The sequence below is a fragment of the Oncorhynchus clarkii genome, chromosome 5, assembly GCF_045791955.1.
Source record: "Oncorhynchus clarkii lewisi isolate Uvic-CL-2024 chromosome 5, UVic_Ocla_1.0, whole genome shotgun sequence".
Lineage (NCBI taxonomy): Eukaryota > Metazoa > Chordata > Actinopteri > Salmoniformes > Salmonidae > Oncorhynchus > Oncorhynchus clarkii.
The window spans coordinates 41495225-41515204 of record NC_092151.1 but is presented as its reverse complement, the minus strand read 5'-3'; the positions used below and the strand labels follow the sequence as shown (position 1 = coordinate 41515204).

At 46.0% G+C, this 19980-nt stretch overlaps 1 protein-coding gene across 1 annotated transcript in view; it reads right to left on the bottom strand.

Annotated features, from left to right (window-relative positions):
• LOC139410039 (A disintegrin and metalloproteinase with thrombospondin motifs 6-like) overlaps positions 1-19980 on the bottom strand; it is a 315470-nt gene that overhangs the window by 119973 nt on the left and 175517 nt on the right. Inside the window, exon 6 of the mRNA XM_071155470.1 lies at positions 6477-6622. Within this exon, the coding sequence (XP_071011571.1) occupies positions 6477-6622 (146 nt within the window). The remainder of the gene's footprint in view (positions 1-6476; positions 6623-19980) is intronic.

Genomic DNA, 19980 nt, shown 5'->3' with positions numbered 1-19980 from the left:
CCTGTCACAAAACATGACATCATGTAACAATTTAACATTAAAATACCAGTAAGGCGATGACCGTCGTGGACAGGACAAGTGAATATCAACAGTAACAATATGATGATCAGAGAAACCCACAGGAGTAATGGCACACTTTCCAACCCTACTACAGTAGTGATCAGATACATACAACCTGTCTAACCTTGCTGCACTGACACGACCTTCATTCATTTTTAGCCATGTGTACTGCCTAACTTTTGCATTCCTTACTCTCCACACATCAGAAAGCTCAAACTCAGTTAATAGGCCAGACAGGCAAGTGGCTGACCGCAGGTGAGGTTCTTCAGCGGTGCGATCAACAGTAAAATCCACTGTACAGTTCCAGTCACCCCCTAAAACCGTACACCCCTCTTGGTCACACTGTCTTAAGGTTTCCTTTATTTGATCAAATATAGCAATACGCTCTGCACCCTCATTCGGAGCATAAACATTCAAAAAAACAAACAGAAACCCCATAACATCCACCTTGACCAATAAAACCCGACCCTTGACAATCTCTGTTGTAGATACCACAGTCACCCCTAAGCCTGAGGAAAACAAGATGGCCACCCCAGCACTGAAATTAGTACCATGACTGAGTACATGCTGCCCCTCCCACCACATACCCCAGTCAACCTCATTTTCCTCATCACTATGTGTCTCCTGTAGGAAAACTACATTAAGCCTTTTCTGTTTTATTACTTCTAGTACCCAAGCCCTCTTAGTCCTGTCCCTTCCCCCATTAATATTGAGAGAACCTACCCTTAGTACCTCCATATAGAAAAGAGAAAAGAAAAGCAGAAGAAACCACAGAGAAACCAACGAGAAAAAAGACACCCTATGAAGCATGATCATCATCATTATTTTTCTTTCTTCTCTTAACCTGAACACGTTTCCCACCACCTTTTGCTGCTGCAACAGCAGTAATAAATTTCCTCAAGCGAAACCGCTTCTTCTCACTCAATTGGTCTAACCCCACCGTCTTCTGTAACATCACAGCTGACCTCACAAACTTATCAACATCAAAATAATCTGCCAATTTGACAGATTTCCCAAAAGTCTGATCCAGAAACTCATTTACCTCCTCTAGATCATAAACTGAGTCCTCACCAGCAGCTGTCATATCTAAAGAGATATCCATATCATTCTCCTGATCTTCAGCTGAGACCACAGACAACTGACTCCCCTCTACCACATCCCTTTCAACACTCCCCACTTGCACCTCATCACTCGTACCAGGCATCTCCTCCACTACCTGGGAGACTAGCCCCACCTGAACATCACTACTCATAGTAGTCATCTTCTCCACTAACTGGGAGCCTAGCTCCACATGAACCCCAGCACTCGTAGTGGGCATCTCCTCTACTGCCTTGGAGCTTAGCTCCACATGAAAACCCTCATGTACCTCATTACTCGTAGTGGGCATCTCTTCCACTACCTGGGAGCCTAGCTCTACATGAACCCCAGCACTTGTAGTGGGCATCTCCTCCACTACCTGGGAGCCTAGCTCCACATGAAACCCCTCCTGAACCTCATTACTCGTAGTGGGCATCTTCTCCACTACCTGGGAGCCTCGCTCCACATGAAACCCCTCCTGTACCTCGTTACTCACAATGGGCATATCCTCCACTACCTGGGAGCCTAGCTCCACATGAACCCCCTCCTTTACCCCAGCACTCATACTGGGCACCTGCTCACCAGTCTGAGGAACTGGCTCTTCAGATACATCCTTACCTTCTACAACAATACTTTTCCGTAGCATAACATTTCCCTCTAATACAAGTTGCAACCCCGTGCCCTCAACGGGGATAACTTGTTCCTCAGCACCAGGTGCTTGTGGCTGCTCTGCCGCTGTCGGCCCACCTCTCCCTACATCAGTGGGCCCAGGCGTTATGAGGACCACCTGCGCCCCTCCCTCGGCCTTCTCCCTTTTCGGGCAAGCATGTCGCTTATGACCAACATCCCCACACTCAAAACACCGTTGACTACCCGTACTAGCATAAGCCATATACAATCTATTGTCATACTTGACTTTAAACGATAACTCTAAAGTCTGCTCCGGTGAGTCCAAAAACATAAACACCTGTCGCCGAAATGACATTACCTGTTTCAACGCCGGGTGTTTGCAACCCAACGGAACAACCTTAATTGAACTGGCGAACTTCCCAAAGCGCAATAACTCGCGCTCCAACAGCTCATTTGGAATAAACGGTGGTACATTTGAAATCGTTACCCTTGTTGACGGAGAAAAAAGCGGCGTAACTTGAATAAACATTCCTTTAAGAATTACACCATGCTCAACCATCCGATCAACCAGACATTCTTCTTTAAGAAATACCACCACAGCTTTATTCATCCGGGATGCATAAGCAATATTCTCATAGCCTACCTTCTCTCCTACGGCGACCAGAAACTCCTCCACCGTGACAGTAGCTTCAGTAACACACCTAAAGCCGTGCCGAAGTGACAGGGACGGCATCCCCATTCGGGCTGCCATCCCCGCCAAAATCAGGGTAATTTCGATACGAAAAACAAAAAACTTAATTCTACCACAACAAAAAAAGTACAAATAATAACCTTAATCATGCACAGAAGAAAACCAAGAAATAGCAAACCGAAAGAAAGTTGTGAATATCTAACTCTCCACAACACACGCACTCCTTCACTCAAACAATTCCCAGCATGCACCAATCACTCCCAGCATGCAGAGAGAGAGAGAGAGAGAGAGAGAGATAGACATTCAGACAAGGGGAACGAAGGAGAGGTCACAATCATGATTCATGCCTAGAAGGACGACCCATCCGAACAGACTCTATCCACCTCAAGGATAATGTCTCCTCCTTATGTCCTGATTGACCGCAACCAGCCCGCAACCACAGGAGGCCAACACCAGGACGGCCGCTACCGTCAAGACCGCTACCATGACATCATCGTTTCTGTGCACTCGTGGTGACCTCAGCCTGCCCTCAGCAAAGTGAACCAACCCCCGCACGGCACGCTTAGAAGCTTCTTTTTATTTGACTTCCATGGAACTTTTATTGTACCAGGCAAGTCAATTAATAACAAATTCTTTTTCAGGATGACGGCCTGGCAGAAGTTGAGTTTGGGAGTACAGTACGCCGTGCATTTGGTGTTGTCGGCTGTATACACTTCACGACGGACTTAGAAGTGAGAGAGGCTCAAACGCAACACACAGAGACAGCCTCCAGAGGCAGTTCCCACATGTTTTAAATGAGGGGATATAGATAGTACTACGATAAAGAGCGTGGCCTAGGGCATCCCTCGTCATCATCTCATAAAACACTTTTATTTAACCTGATATTTTTCTTCATTAGCCATAAATGTAATAGCCACACATACAGTAAAGCTGCGTGTTGCTAACGCAAACAGTCTTAAAATCGCTGGGCTCTCTCTTGAAGGTGGATTCCACCTGGGAACGGGGGAATGTTCTAGCACACGCGGTGGTAAATGAAAGCTTCTCGAGGTCCATCATAAACTATTTATACTCTCTCTAATGTTACCATCCTTCAGCCCAGCTCGTCACCAACACACACATCTTGTTGTCCCATTAAACGCAGGCCCCACCAAAGTTCTGATTCTCTCTCTCTCTCTCTCTCTCTCTCTCTCTTTCCTCCACCCTCCCTCTCTTTCTCGCTCTCTATCTCTCCTCTTCCCCCCTCTCTCTCTTTTCTCTCTTTCCTCCCTCCCTCTCTCTCCTCTCTCTCTCCTCCCCCCTCACTCCCTCCCACCCTTTCTCTCTCTCTCTCTCTCCCTCCCTCTCTCTCTCTCTCTCTCCCTCCCTCTCTCGGTCCTCTCTCTCTCTCCTCCCCCCTCTCTCTCTCCCTCCCTCCCTCTCTTTCTCTCGCTCCTCTCTCTCTCTCCTCACCCCCCCCCTCTCTCTCTCTCTCTCTCTCTCTCTCTCTCTCTCACTCTCTCTCTCTCTCTCTCTCTCTCTCTCACACTCTCTCTCTCTCTCACACTCTCTCTCTCTCTCTTGCTCTCACTCTCAATCTCTCTCTCGCTCTCACTCTCAATCTCTCTCTCTCTCCTCACCCCCCTCTCTCTCTCTCTCTCTCTCTCTCTCTCTCTCTCCTCACCCCCCCCCCCCTCTCTCTCTCTCTCTCTCTCCTCACCCCCCTCTCTCTCTCTCTCTCTCCTCACCCCCCCCCCCCCCCCTCTCTCTCTCTCTCTCTAATAAGATGTTATACTGGGCCTATAACACAAACCCACAGTCACTGAACTTCACTGAACCCTGTAAGCAGCCTGCAGCATGTATATACAACACAATGCTTTAGTGAAAGCATAGCAGCTAGTGTTGGTTTAGCATCAGACAGACGGTGGAAAGCCCTATAGCAGCAGAAGGCTGAGGTGATGTAACTTTGGCAGTACAGACCTGCCCTCCGATAATTACCAGCACAACAGACAGACAGGTGGCTGGGCACAGCACTCCCGAAAAACCCCTTCAGTAGCCTGCTGGCATCAGAATCCAAGCAAAACTTCTAACGCTGTTTCTAAGGCGACCAACTATTACTTTCAGTAGCAATAGAGGACCTTATCTACTACAGTATCTCCTATTGACGGCTCACCAAACAGCTTAAGTCAACTAGCACTAGGCGAACATTAGTCCACAGCCAGGCAGGAAGAGTCAAAAGCAGGGTTTTAGCCCATGTCAATCACACTACGGTCAACAATAATGCCAATAGCAGTTATGACAGTGTTTTTGCCGCAACACGGTTACCAGCCATAAATCTGAGTGTGCCTGAAAGACCATCGCTTCCCGTTGTCATCAGCTTCACCCAGAGCCAGTAATAGATATGAGTAGTGGCCTGGCTGTGTGTTTCAACGCTACTGTTCTGGCTGTGAAACGCAGACGCAGCACAAAGTGGGAAGGTGGAAGGACTACTAAAGCGTTTAAGTAAACAGACGCACAAGAGACATATGGCGAGGTCAATTACCGCACACTTCTACCGCCGAACGAACCATCATCGAAAATCCAATCGTATGTTTTTTGCCACTTGCGCCAAATACAACAGGTGTAGTAGACCTTACCGTGAAACGCTTACTCACAACGCCCTTAACCAACAACGCAGAGTTGTTTCAAACAACAGGTGTAGTAGACCTTACCGTGAAACGCTTACTCACAACGCCCTTAACCAACAACGCAGAGTTGTTTCAAAAGTAAGTACGAAAACTGTGCCTCTTAGACTAAAGGAAAAATGGTAACACAATAAAAATAACATTAACAATAACGAGGCTATGTGCAGGGGTATCGGTAACGAGGCTATGTACAGGGGTATCGGTAACGAGTCAATGTGCAGGGGTATCGGTAACGAGGCTATGTGCAGGGGTATCGGTAACGAGGCTATGTGCAGGGGTATCGGTAACGAGGCTATGTACAGGGGTATCGATAACGAGGCTATGTACAGGGGTATCAGTAACGAGTTAATGTGCAGGGGTATCGGTAACGAGGCTATGTACAGGGGTATCGGTAACGAGGCTATGTACAGGGGTATCGGTAACGAGTCAATGTGCAGGGGTATCGGTAACGAGGCTATGTGCAGGGGTATCGGTAATGAGGCTATGTGCAGGGGTATCGGTAACGAGGCTATGTACAGGGGTATCGGTAACGAGGCTATGTACAGGGGTATCGGTAACGAGTCAATGTGCAAGGGTAACGGTAACGAAGCTATGTACAGGGGTATCGGTAGCGAGGCTATGTGCAGGGGTATCGGTAACGAGGCTATGTGCAGAGGTATCGGTAACGAGTCAATGTGCAAGGGTAACGGTAACGAAGCTATGTACAGGGGTATCGGTAGCGAGGCTATGTGCAGGGGTATCGGTAACGAGGCTATGTGCAGAGGTATCGGTAACGAGGCTATGTGCAGGGGTGCGAGGTAGTTGAGGTAGTTGAGGTAATACAGTACATGCATGTGGGTTAGGGGTTAAATGACTATGCACAGATAATAAACAGAAAGTATGTATTTATTTAATCCCAGGCCCCGTCCCCACTGGAGGCCTTTTGGGAGGCCGTCATTGTAAATAAGGATTTGTTCTGAGCTGACTTGCCTCGTTAAATAAAAGTTCAATAAAAAGACATGTCAAAAATAAAACAGCAGCATGTGAGAAGAGTGTGAATGTATGTATGTGTGTGTGTGTGTGTGTGTGTGTGTGTGTGTGTGTGTGTGTGTTGGAATGTTAGTGTAGTATGTGTGTGTGTGTGTGTGTGTGTGTGTGTGTGTGTGTGTGTGTGTGTGTGTCTGTGTTTTGTGTGTGTGTGTTGGAATGTTAGTGTAGTATGTGGGTCTGTGGTTAGAGTCCAGTGAGTGTACATCAAGTCTGCGCAAGAGAGTCAGTGCAAAACATAATAATAGGTAAGAGGAAAATAAGTGTGTGTGTGTGTGCGTGCATGTGTGTGTGTCTGTGTAGGTATGTGAGAGTGGAGGTGGAGAATCTACCGTGTGAGGAGGACAGCGTTGTCATGGTGAGCCATGCCGTTCTCCGGGATGCTGTTCCCGTCTCCTTGGTGACTGAGGATGGACTTCTGCCACTTACAGAAGCTGTCTAGAGACTTGTCTGCATGGTGGTTGATCTCCAGGTTGGGCTGGATAGAACATACAGCACACATTACAACACAGTCTGAACACATCCACAACCCTGAACACTTCCACAACCCTGAACAGTCGGAACACATCCACAACCCTGAACACTTCCACAACCCTGAACAGTCTGAATACATTCACAACCCTGAACAGTCTGAACACTTCCACAACCCTGAACAGTCTGAATACATCCACAACCCTGAACAGCCTGAATACATCCACAACCCTGAACAGTCTGAACACATCCACAACCCTGAACATTCTGAATACATCCACAACCCTGAACAGTCTGAAAACATCCACAACCCTGAACAGTCTGAATACATCCACAACCCTGAACAGTCTGAACACATCCACAACCCTGAACACTTCCACAACCCTAAACAGTCTGAACACATCCACAACCCTGAACATTCTGAATACATCCACAACCCTGAACAGTCTGAAAACATCCACAACCCTGAACAGTCTGAATACATCCACAACCCTGAACAGTCTGAACACATCCACAACCCTGAACATTCTGAATACATCCACAACCCTGAACAGTCTGAACACATCCACAACCCTGAACACATCCACAACCCTGAACAGTCTGAATACATCCACAACCCTGAACAGTCTGAACACATCCACAACCATGAACACTTCCACAACCCTGAACAGTCTGAATACATCCACAACCCTGAACAGTCTGAACACATCCACAACCCTGAACACATCCACAACCCTGAACAGTCAATACATCCACAACCCCGAACAGTCTGAACACATCCACAACTCTGAACATTCTGAATACATCCACAACCCTGAACAGTCTGAACACATCCACAACCCTGAACAGTCTGAATACATCCACAACCCTGAACATTCTGAATACATCCACAACCCTGAACAGTCTGAACAAATCCACAAACCTGAAGAGTCTGAATACATCCACAACCCTGAACAGTCTGAACACATCCACAACCCTGAACACATCCACAACCCTGAACAGTCTGAACACATCCACAACCCTGAACACTTCTGCAACCCTGAACAGTCTGAATACATCCACAACCCTGAACATTCTGAATACATCCACAACCCTGGACAGTCTGAATACATCCACAACCTTGAACAGTCTGAATACATCCACAACCCTGAACAGTCTGAACACATCCACAACCATGAACACTTCCACAACCCTGAACAGTCTGAATACATCCACAACCCTGAACAGTCTGAATACATCCACAACCCTGAACATTCTGAATACATCCACAACCCTGAACATTCTGAATACATCCACAACCCTGAACAGTCTGAACACATCCACAACCCTGAACACATCCACAACCCTGAACAGTCTGAATACATCCACAACCCTGAACAGTCTGAACACATCCACAACCATGAACACTTCCACAACCCTGAACAGTCTGAATACATCCACAACCCTGAACAGTCTGAACACATCCACAACCCTGAACACATCCACAACCCTGAACAGTCTGAATACATCCACAACCCCGAACAGTCTGAACACATCCACAACTCTGAACATTCTGAATACATCCACAACCCTGAACAGTCTGAACACATCCACAACCCTGAACAGTCTGAATACATCCACAACCCTGAACATTCTGAAAACATCCACAACCCTGAACAGTCTGAACAAATCCACAAACCTGAAGAGTCTGAATACATCCACAACCCTGAACAGTCTGAACACATCCACAACCCTGAACAGTCTGAATACATCCACAACCCTGAACAGTCTGAATACATCCACAACCCTGAACATTCTGAATACATCCACAACCCTGAACAGTCTGAACACATCCACAACCCTGAACAGTCTGAATACATCCACAACCCTGAACAGTCTGAACACATCCACAACCCTGAACATTCTGAATACATCCACAACCCTGAACAGTCTGAACACATCCACAACCCTGAACACATCCACAACCCTGAACAGTCTGAATACATCCACAACCCCGAACAGTCTGAACACATCCACAACTCTGAACATTCTGAATACATCCACAACCCTGAACAGTCTGAACACATCCACAACCCTGAACAGTCTGAATACATCCACAACCCTGAACAGTCTGAACACATCCACAACCCTGAACAGTCTGAATACATCCACAACCCTGAACATTCTGAAAACATCCACAACCCTGAACAGTCTGAACAAATCCACAAACCTGAAGAGTCTGAATACATCCACAACCCTGAACAGTCTGAACACATCCACAACCCTGAACAGTCTGAATACATCCACAACCCTGAACATTCTGAATACATCCACAACCCTGAACAGTCTGAACACATCCACAACCCTGAACAGTCTGAATACATCCACAACCCTGAACAGTCTGAACACATCCACAACCCTGAACATTCTGAATACATCCACAACCCTGAACAGTCTGAACACATCCACAACCCTGAACACATCCACAACCCTGAACAGTCTGAATACATCCACAACCCCGAACAGTCTGAACACATCCACAACTCTGAACATTCTGAATACATCCACAACCCTGAACAGTCTGAACACATCCACAACCCTGAACAGTCTGAATACATCCACAACCCTGAACAGTCTGAACACATCCACAACCCTGAACAGTCTGAATACATCCACAACCCTGAACATTCTGAATACATCCACAACCCTGAACAGTCTGAACACATCCACAACCCTGAACACTTCCACAACCCTAAACAGTCTGAACACATCCACAACCCTGAACATTCTGAATACATCCACAACCCTGAACAGTCTGAAAACATCCACAACCCTGAACAGTCTGAATACATCCACAACCCTGAACAGTCTGAACACATCCACAACCCTGAACAGTCTGAACACATCCACAACCCTGAACATTCTGAATACATCCACAACCCTGAACAGTCTGAACACATCCACAACTCTGAACATTCTGAATACATCCACAACCCTGAACAGTCTGAACACATCCACAACCCTGAACAGTCTGAATACATCCACAACCCTGAACAGTCTGAACACATCCACAACCCTGAACAGTCTGAATACATCCACAACCCTGAACATTCTGAATACATCCACAACCCTGAACAGTCTGAACACATCCACAACCCTGAACACTTCCACAACCCTAAACAGTCTGAACACATCCACAACCCTGAACATTCTGAATACATCCACAACCCTGAACAGTCTGAAAACATCCACAACCCTGAACAGTCTGAACACATCCACAACCATGAACACTTCCACAACCCTGAACAGTCTGAATACATCCACAACCCTGAACAGTCTGAACACATCCACAACCCTGAACAGTCTGAACACATCCACAACCCTGAACACATCCACAACCCTGAACAGTCTGAATACATCCACAACCCTGAACAGTCTGAACACATCCACAACCATGAACACTTCCACAACCCTGAACAGTCTGAATACATCCACAACCCTGAACAGTCTGAACACATCCACAACCCTGAACACATCCACAACCCTAAACATTCTGAATACATCCACAACCCTGAACAGTCTGAACACATCCACAACCCTGAACACTTCCACAACCCTAAACAGTCTGAACACATCCACAACCCTGAACATTCTGAATACATCCACAACCCTGAACAGTCTGAAAACATCCACAACCCTGAACAGTCTGAATACATCCACAACCCTGAACAGTCTGAACACATCCACAACCCTGAACAGTCTGAACACATCCACAACCCTGAACACATCCACAACCCTGAACAGTCTGAATACATCCACAACCCCGAACAGTCTGAACACATCCACAACTCTGAACATTCTGAATACATCCACAACCCTGAACAGTCTGAACACATCCACAACCCTGAACAGTCTGAATACATCCACAACCCTGAACATTCTGAATACATCCACAACCCTGAACAGTCTGAACAAATCCACAAACCTGAAGAGTCTGAATACATCCACAACCCTGAACAGTCTGAACACATCCACAACCCTGAACACATCCACAACCCTGAACAGTCTGAACACATCCACAACCCTGAACACTTCTACAACCCTGAACAGTCTGAATACATCCACAACCCTGAACATTCTGAATACATCCACAACCCTGAACATTCTGAATACATCCACAACCCTGAACAGTCTGAACAAATCCACAAACCTGAAGAGTCTGAATACATCCACAACCCTGAACAGTCTGAACACATCCACAACCCTGAGCAGTCTGAACACATCCACAACCCTGAACAGTCTGAATACATCCACAACCCTGGACAGTCTGAACACATCCACAACTCTGAACATTCTGAATACATCCACAACCCTGGACAGTCTGAACACATCCACAACTCTGAACATTCTGAATACATCCACAACCCTGAACAGTCTGTACACATCCACAAACCTGAACAGTCTGAACACATCCACAACCCTGAACATTCTGAATACATCCACAACCCTGAACAGTCTGAATACATCCACAACCCTGAACAGTCTGAATACATCCACAACCCTGAACAGTCTGAATACATCCACAACCCTGAACAGTCTGAACACATCCACAACCCTGAACAGTCTGAATACATCCACAACCCTGAACATTCTGAATACATCCACAACCCTGAACATTCTGAATACATCCAAAACCCTGAACAGTCTGAACACATCCACAACCCTGAACACATCCACAACCCTGAACAGTCTGAATACATCCACAACCCTGAACAGTCTGAACACATCCACAACCCTGAACAGTCTGAATACATCCACAACCCTGAACAGTCTGAACAAATCCACAAACCTGAAGAGTCTGAATACATCCACAACCCTGAACAGTCTGAACACATCCACAACCCTGAACAGTCTGAACACATCCACAACCCTGAACACTTCTACAACCCTGAACAGTCTGAATACATCCACAACCCTGAACATTCTGAATACATCCACAACCCTGGACAGTCTGAACACATCCACAACTCTGAACATTCTGAATACATCCACAACCCTGAACAGTCTGTACACATCCACAACCCTGAACAGTCTGAACACATCCACAACCCTGAACATTCTGAATACATCCACAACCCTGAACAGTCTGAATACATCCACAACCCTGAACAGTCTGAATACATCCACAACCCTGAACAGTCTGAATACATCCACAACCCTGAACAGTCTGAATACATCCACAACCCTGAACAGTCTGAATACATCCACAACCCTGAACAGTCTGAACACATCCACAACCCTGAACAGTCTGAATACATCCACAACCCTGAACATTCTGAATACATCCACAACCCTGAACATTCTGAATACATCCAAAACCCTGAACAGTCTGAACACATCCACAACCCTGAACACATCCACAACCCTGAACAGTCTGAATACATCCACAACCCTGAACAGTCTGAACACATCCACAACCCTGAACAGTCTGAATACATCCACAACCCTGAACAGTCTGAACAAATCCACAAACCTGAAGAGTCTGAATACATCCACAACCCTGAACAGTCTGAACACATCCACAACCCTGAACAGTCTGAACACATCCACAACCCTGAACACTTCTACAACCCTGAACAGTCTGAATACATCCACAACCCTGAACATTCTGAATACATCCACAACCCTGGACAGTCTGAACACATCCACAACTCTGAACATTCTGAATACATCCACAACCCTGAACAGTCTGTACACATCCACAACCCTGAACAGTCTGAACACATCCACAACCCTGAACATTCTGAATACATCCACAACCCTGAACAGTCTGAATACATCCACAACCCTGAACAGTCTGAATACATCCACAACCCTGAACAGTCTGAATACATCCACAACCTTGAACAGTCTGAATACATCCACAACCCTGAACAGTCTGAACACATCCACAACCCTGAACAGTCTGAATACATCCACAACCCTGAACATTCTGAATACATCCACAACCCTGAACATTCTGAATACATCCACAACCCTGAACAGTCTGAACACATCCACAACCCTGAACACATCCACAACCCTGAACAGTCTGAATACATCCACAACCCTGAACAGTCTGAACACATCCACAACCATGAACACTTCCACAACCCTGAACAGTCTGAATACATCCACAACCCTGAACAGTCTGAACACATCCACAACCCTGAACACATCCACAACCCTGAACAGTCTGAATACATCCACAACCCCGAACAGTCTGAACACATCCACAACTCTAAACATTCTGAATACATCCACAACCCTGAACAGTCTGAACACATCCACAACCCTGAACAGTCTGAATACATCCACAACCCTGAACATTCTGAATACATCCACAACCCTGAACAGTCTGAACAAATCCACAAACCTGAAGAGTCTGAATACATCCACAACCCTGAACAGTCTGAACACATCCACAACCCTGAACAGTCTGAATACATCCACAACCCTGAACATTCTGAATACATCCACAACCCTGAACAGTCTGAACACATCCACAACCCTGAACACTTCCACAACCCTAAACAGTCTGAACACATCCACAACCCTGAACATTCTGAATACATCCACAACCCTGAACAGTCTGAAAACATCCACAACCCTGAACAGTCTGAATACATCCACAACCCTGAACAGTCTGAACACATCCACAACCCTGAACATTCTGAATACATCCACAACCCTGAACAGTCTGAACACATCCACAACCCTGAACACATCCACAACCCTGAACAGTCTGAATACATCCACAACCCTGAACAGTCTGAACACATCCACAACCATGAACACTTCCACAACCCTGAACAGTCTGAATACATCCACAACCCTGAACAGTCTGAACACATCCACAACCCTGAACACATCCACAACCCTGAACAGTCTGAACACATCCACAACCCTGAACACTTCTACAACCCTGAACAGTCTGAATACATCCACAACCCTGAACAGTCTGAACACATCCACAACCCTGAACAGTCTGAATACATCCACAACCCTGAACATTCTGAATACATCCACAACCCTGAACAGTCTGAACACATCCACAACCCTGAACACTTCCACAACCCTAAACAGTCTGAACACATCCACAACCCTGAACATTCTGAATACATCCACAACCCTGAACAGTCTGAAAACATCCACAACCCTGAACAGTCTGAATACATCCACAACCCTGAACAGTCTGAACACATCCACAACCCTGAACATTCTGAATACATCCACAACCCTGAACAGTCTGAACACATCCACAACCCTGAACACATCCACAACCCTGAACAGTCTGAATACATCCACAACCCTGAACAGTCTGAACACATCCACAACCATGAACACTTCCACAACCCTGAACAGTCTGAATACATCCACAACCCTGAACAGTCTGAACACATCCACAACCATGAACACTTCCACAACCCTGAACAGTCTGAATACATCCACAACCCTGAACAGTCTGAACACATCCACAACCCTGAACACATCCACAACCCTGAACAGTCTGAACACATCCACAACCCTGAACAGTCTGAATACATCCACAACCCCGAACAGTCTGAACACATCCACTACTCTGAACATTCTGAATACATCCACAACCCTGAACAGTCTGAACACATCCACAACCCTGAACAGTCTGAATACATCCACAACCCTGAACATTCTGAATACATCCACAACCCTGAACAGTCTGAACAAATCCACAAACCTGAAGAGTCTGAATACATCCACAACCCTGAACAGTCTGAACACATCCACAACCCTGAGCAGTCTGAACACATCCACAACCCTGAACAGTCTGAATACATCCACAACCCTGGACAGTCTGAACACATCCACAACTCTGAACATTCTGAATACATCCACAACCCTGGACAGTCTGAACACATCCACAACTCTGAACATTCTGAATACATCCACAACCCTGAACAGTCTGTACACATCCACAAACCTGAACAGTCTGAACACATCCACAACCCTGAACATTCTGAATACATCCACAACCCTGAACAGTCTGAATACATCCACAACCCTGAACAGTCTGAATACATCCACAACCCTGAACAGTCTGAACACATCCACAACCCTGACCAGTCTGAATACATCCACAACCGTGAACATTCTGAATACATCCACAACCCTGAACATTCTGAATACATCCACAACCCTGAACAGTCTGAACACATCCACAACCCTGAACACATCCACAACCCTGAACAGTCTGAATACATCCACAACCCTGAACAGTCTGAACACATCCACAACCATGAACACTTCCACAACCCTGAACAGTCTGAATACATCCACAACCCTGAACAGTCTGAATACATCCACAACCCTGAACATTCTGAATACATCCACAACCCTGAACAGTCTGAACAAATCCACAAACCTGAAGAGTCTGAATACATCCACAACCCTGAACAGTCTGAACACATCCACAACCCTGAACACATCCACAACCCTGAACAGTCTGAACACATCCACAACCCTGAACACTTCTACAACCCTGAACAGTCTGAATACATCCACAACCCTGAACATTCTGAATACATCCACAACCCTGAACAGTCTGAATACATCCACAACCCTGAACAGTCTGAACACATCCACAACCCTGAACACATCCACAACCCTGAACAGTCTGAACACATCCACAACCCTGAACAGTCTGAATACATCCACAACCCCGAACAGTCTGAACACATCCACTACTCTGAACATTCTGAATACATCCACAACCCTGAACAGTCTGAACACATCCACAACCCTGAACAGTCTGAATACATCCACAACCCTGAACATTCTGAATACATCCACAACCCTGAACAGTCTGAACAAATCCACAAACCTGAAGAGTCTGAATACATCCACAACCCTGAACAGTCTGAACACATCCACAACCCTGAGCAGTCTGAACACATCCACAACCCTGAACAGTCTGAATACATCCACAACCCTGGACAGTCTGAACACATCCACAACTCTGAACATTCTGAATACATCCACAACCCTGGACAGTCTGAACACATCCACAACTCTGAACATTCTGAATACATCCACAACCCTGAACAGTCTGTACACATCCACAAACCTGAACAGTCTGAACACATCCACAACCCTGAACATTCTGAATACATCCACAACCCTGAACAGTCTGAATACATCCACAACCCTGAACAGTCTGAATACATCCACAACCCTGAACAGTCTGAATACATCCACAACCCTGAACAGTCTGAACACATCCACAACCCTGAACAGTCTGAATACATCCACAACCCTGAACATTCTGAATACATCCACAACCCTGAACATTCTGAATACATCCACAACCCTGAACAGTCTGAACACATCCACAACCCTGAACACATCCACAACCCTGAACAGTCTGAATACATCCACAACCCTGAACAGTCTGAACACATCCACAACCATGAACACTTCCACAACCCTGAACAGTCTGAATACATCCACAACCCTGAACAGTCTGAATACATCCACAACCCTGAACATTCTGAATACATCCACAACCCTGAACAGTCTGAACAAATCCACAAACCTGAAGAGTCTGAATACATCCACAACCCTGAACAGTCTGAACACATCCACAACCCTGAACACTTCCACAACCCTGAACAGTCTGAACACATCCACAACCCTGAACACTTCTACAACCCTGAACAGTCTGAATACATCCACAACCCTGAACATTCTGAATACATCCACAACCCTGGACAGTCTGAACACATCCACAACTCTGAACATTCTGAATACATCCACAACCCTGAACAGTCTGTACACATCCACAACCCTGAACAGTCTGAACACATCCACAACCCTGAACATTCTGAATACATCCACAACCCTGAACATTCTGAATACATCCACAACCCTGAACAGTCTGAATACATCCACAACCCTGAACAGTCTGAATACATCCACAACCTTGAACAGTCTGAATACATCCACAACCCTGAACAGTCTGAACACATCCACAACCCTGAACAGTCTGAATACATCCACAACCCTGAACATTCTGAATACATCCACAACCCTGAACATTCTGAATACATCCACAACCCTGAACAGTCTGAACACATCCACAACCCTGAACACATCCACAACCCTGAACAGTCTGAATACATCCACAACCCTGAACAGTCTGAACACATCCACAACCATGAACACTTCCACAACCCTGAACAGTCTGAATACATCCACAACCCTGAACAGTCTGAACACATCCACAACCCTGAACACATCCACAACCCTGAACAGTCTGAATACATCCACAACCCCGAACAGTCTGAACACATCCACAACTCTAAACATTCTGAATACATCCACAACCCTGAACAGTCTGAACACATCCACAACCCTGAACAGTCTGAATACATCCACAACCCTGAACATTCTGAATACATCCACAACCCTGAACAGTCTGAACAAATCCACAAACCTGAAGAGTCTGAATACATCCACAACCCTGAACAGTCTGAACACATCCACAACCCTGAACAGTCTGAATACATCCACAACCCTGAACATTCTGAATACATCCACAACCCTGAACAGTCTGAACACATCCACAACCCTGAACACTTCCACAACCCTAAACAGTCTGAACACATCCACAACCCTGAACATTCTGAATACATCCACAACCCTGAACAGTCTGAAAACATCCACAACCCTGAACAGTCTGAATACATCCACAACCCTGAACAGTCTGAACACATCCACAACCCTGAACATTCTGAATACATCCACAACCCTGAACAGTCTGAACACATCCACAACCCTGAACACATCCACAACCCTGAACAGTCTGAATACATCCACAACCCTGAACAGTCTGAACACATCCACAACCATGAACACTTCCACAACCCTGAACAGTCTGAATACATCCACAACCCTGAACAGTCTGAACACATCCACAACCCTGAACACATCCACAACCCTGAACAGTCTGAACACATCCACAACCCTGAACACTTCTACAACCCTGAACAGTCTGAATACATCCACAACCCTGAACAGTCTGAACACATCCACAACCCTGAACAGTCTGAATACATCCACAACCCTGAACATTCTGAATACATCCACAACCCTGAACAGTCTGAACACATCCACAACCCTGAACACTTCCACAACCCTAAACAGTCTGAACACATCCACAACCCTGAACATTCTGAATACATCCACAACCCTGAACAGTCTGAAAACATCCACAACCCTGAACAGTCTGAATACATCCACAACCCTGAACAGTCTGAACACATCCACAACCCTGAACATTCTGAATACATCCACAACCCTGAACAGTCTGAACACATCCACAACCCTGAACACATCCACAACCCTGAACAGTCTGAATACATCCACAACCCTGAACAGTCTGAACACATCCACAACCATGAACACTTCCACAACCCTGAACAGTCTGAATACATCCACAACCCTGAACAGTCTGAACACATCCACAACCATGAACACTTCCACAACCCTGAACAGTCTGAATACATCCACAACCCTGAACAGTCTGAACACATCCACAACCCTGAACACATCCACAACCCTGAACAGTCTGAACACATCCACAACCCTGAACAGTCTGAATACATCCACAACCCCGAACAGTCTGAACACATCCACTACTCTGAACATTCTGAATACATCCACAACCCTGAACAGTCTGAACACATCCACAACCCTGAACAGTCTGAATACATCCACAACCCTGAACATTCTGAATACATCCACAACCCTGAACAGTCTGAACAAATCCACAAACCTGAAGAGTCTGAATACATCCACAACCCTGAACAGTCTGAACACATCCACAACCCTGAGCAGTCTGAACACATCCACAACCCTGAACAGTCTGAATACATCCACAACCCTGGACAGTCTGAACACATCCACAACTCTGAACATTCTGAATACATCCACAACCCTGGACAGTCTGAACACATCCACAACTCTGAACATTCTGAATACATCCACAACCCTGAACAGTCTGTACACATCCACAAACCTGAACAGTCTGAACACATCCACAACCCTGAACATTCTGAATACATCCACAACCCTGAACAGTCTGAATACATCCACAACCCTGAACAGTCTGAATACATCCACAACCCTGAACAGTCTGAACACATCCACAACCCTGACCAGTCTGAATACATCCACAACCGTGAACATTCTGAATACATCCACAACCCTGAACATTCTGAATACATCCACAACCCTGAACAGTCTGAACACATCCACAACCCTGAACACATCCACAACCCTGAACAGTCTGAATACATCCACAACCCTGAACAGTCTGAACACATCCACAACCATGAACACTTCCACAACCCTGAACAGTCTGAATACATCCACAACCCTGAACAGTCTGAATACATCCACAACCCTGAACATTCTGAATACATCCACAACCCTGAACAGTCTGAACAAATCCACAAACCTGAAGAGTCTGAATACATCCACAACCCTGAACAGTCTGAACACATCCACAACCCTGAACACATCCACAACCCTGAACAGTCTGAACACATCCACAACCCTGAACACTTCTACAACCCTGAACAGTCTGAATACATCCACAACCCTGAACATTCTGAATACATCCACAACCCTGAACAGTCTGAATACATCCACAACCCTGAACAGTCTGAACACATCCACAACCCTGAACACATCCACAACCCTGAACAGTCTGAACACATCCACAACCCTGAACAGTCTGAATACATCCACAACCCCGAACAGTCTGAACACATCCACTACTCTGAACATTCTGAATACATCCACAACCCTGAACAGTCTGAACACATCCACAACCCTGAACAGTCTGAATACATCCACAACCCTGAACATTCTGAATACATCCACAACCCTGAACAGTCTGAACAAATCCACAAACCTGAAGAGTCTGAATACATCCACAACCCTGAACAGTCTGAACACATCCACAACCCTGAGCAGTCTGAACACATCCACAACCCTGAACAGTCTGAATACATCCACAACCCTGGACAGTCTGAACACATCCACAACTCTGAACATTCTGAATACATCCACAACCCTGGACAGTCTGAACACATCCACAACTCTGAACATTCTGAATACATCCACAACCCTGAACAGTCTGTACACATCCACAAACCTGAACAGTCTGAACACATCCACAACCCTGAACATTCTGAATACATCCACAACCCTGAACAGTCTGAATACATCCACAACCCTGAACAGTCTGAATACATCCACAACCCTGAACAGTCTGAATACATCCACAACCCTGAACAGTCTGAA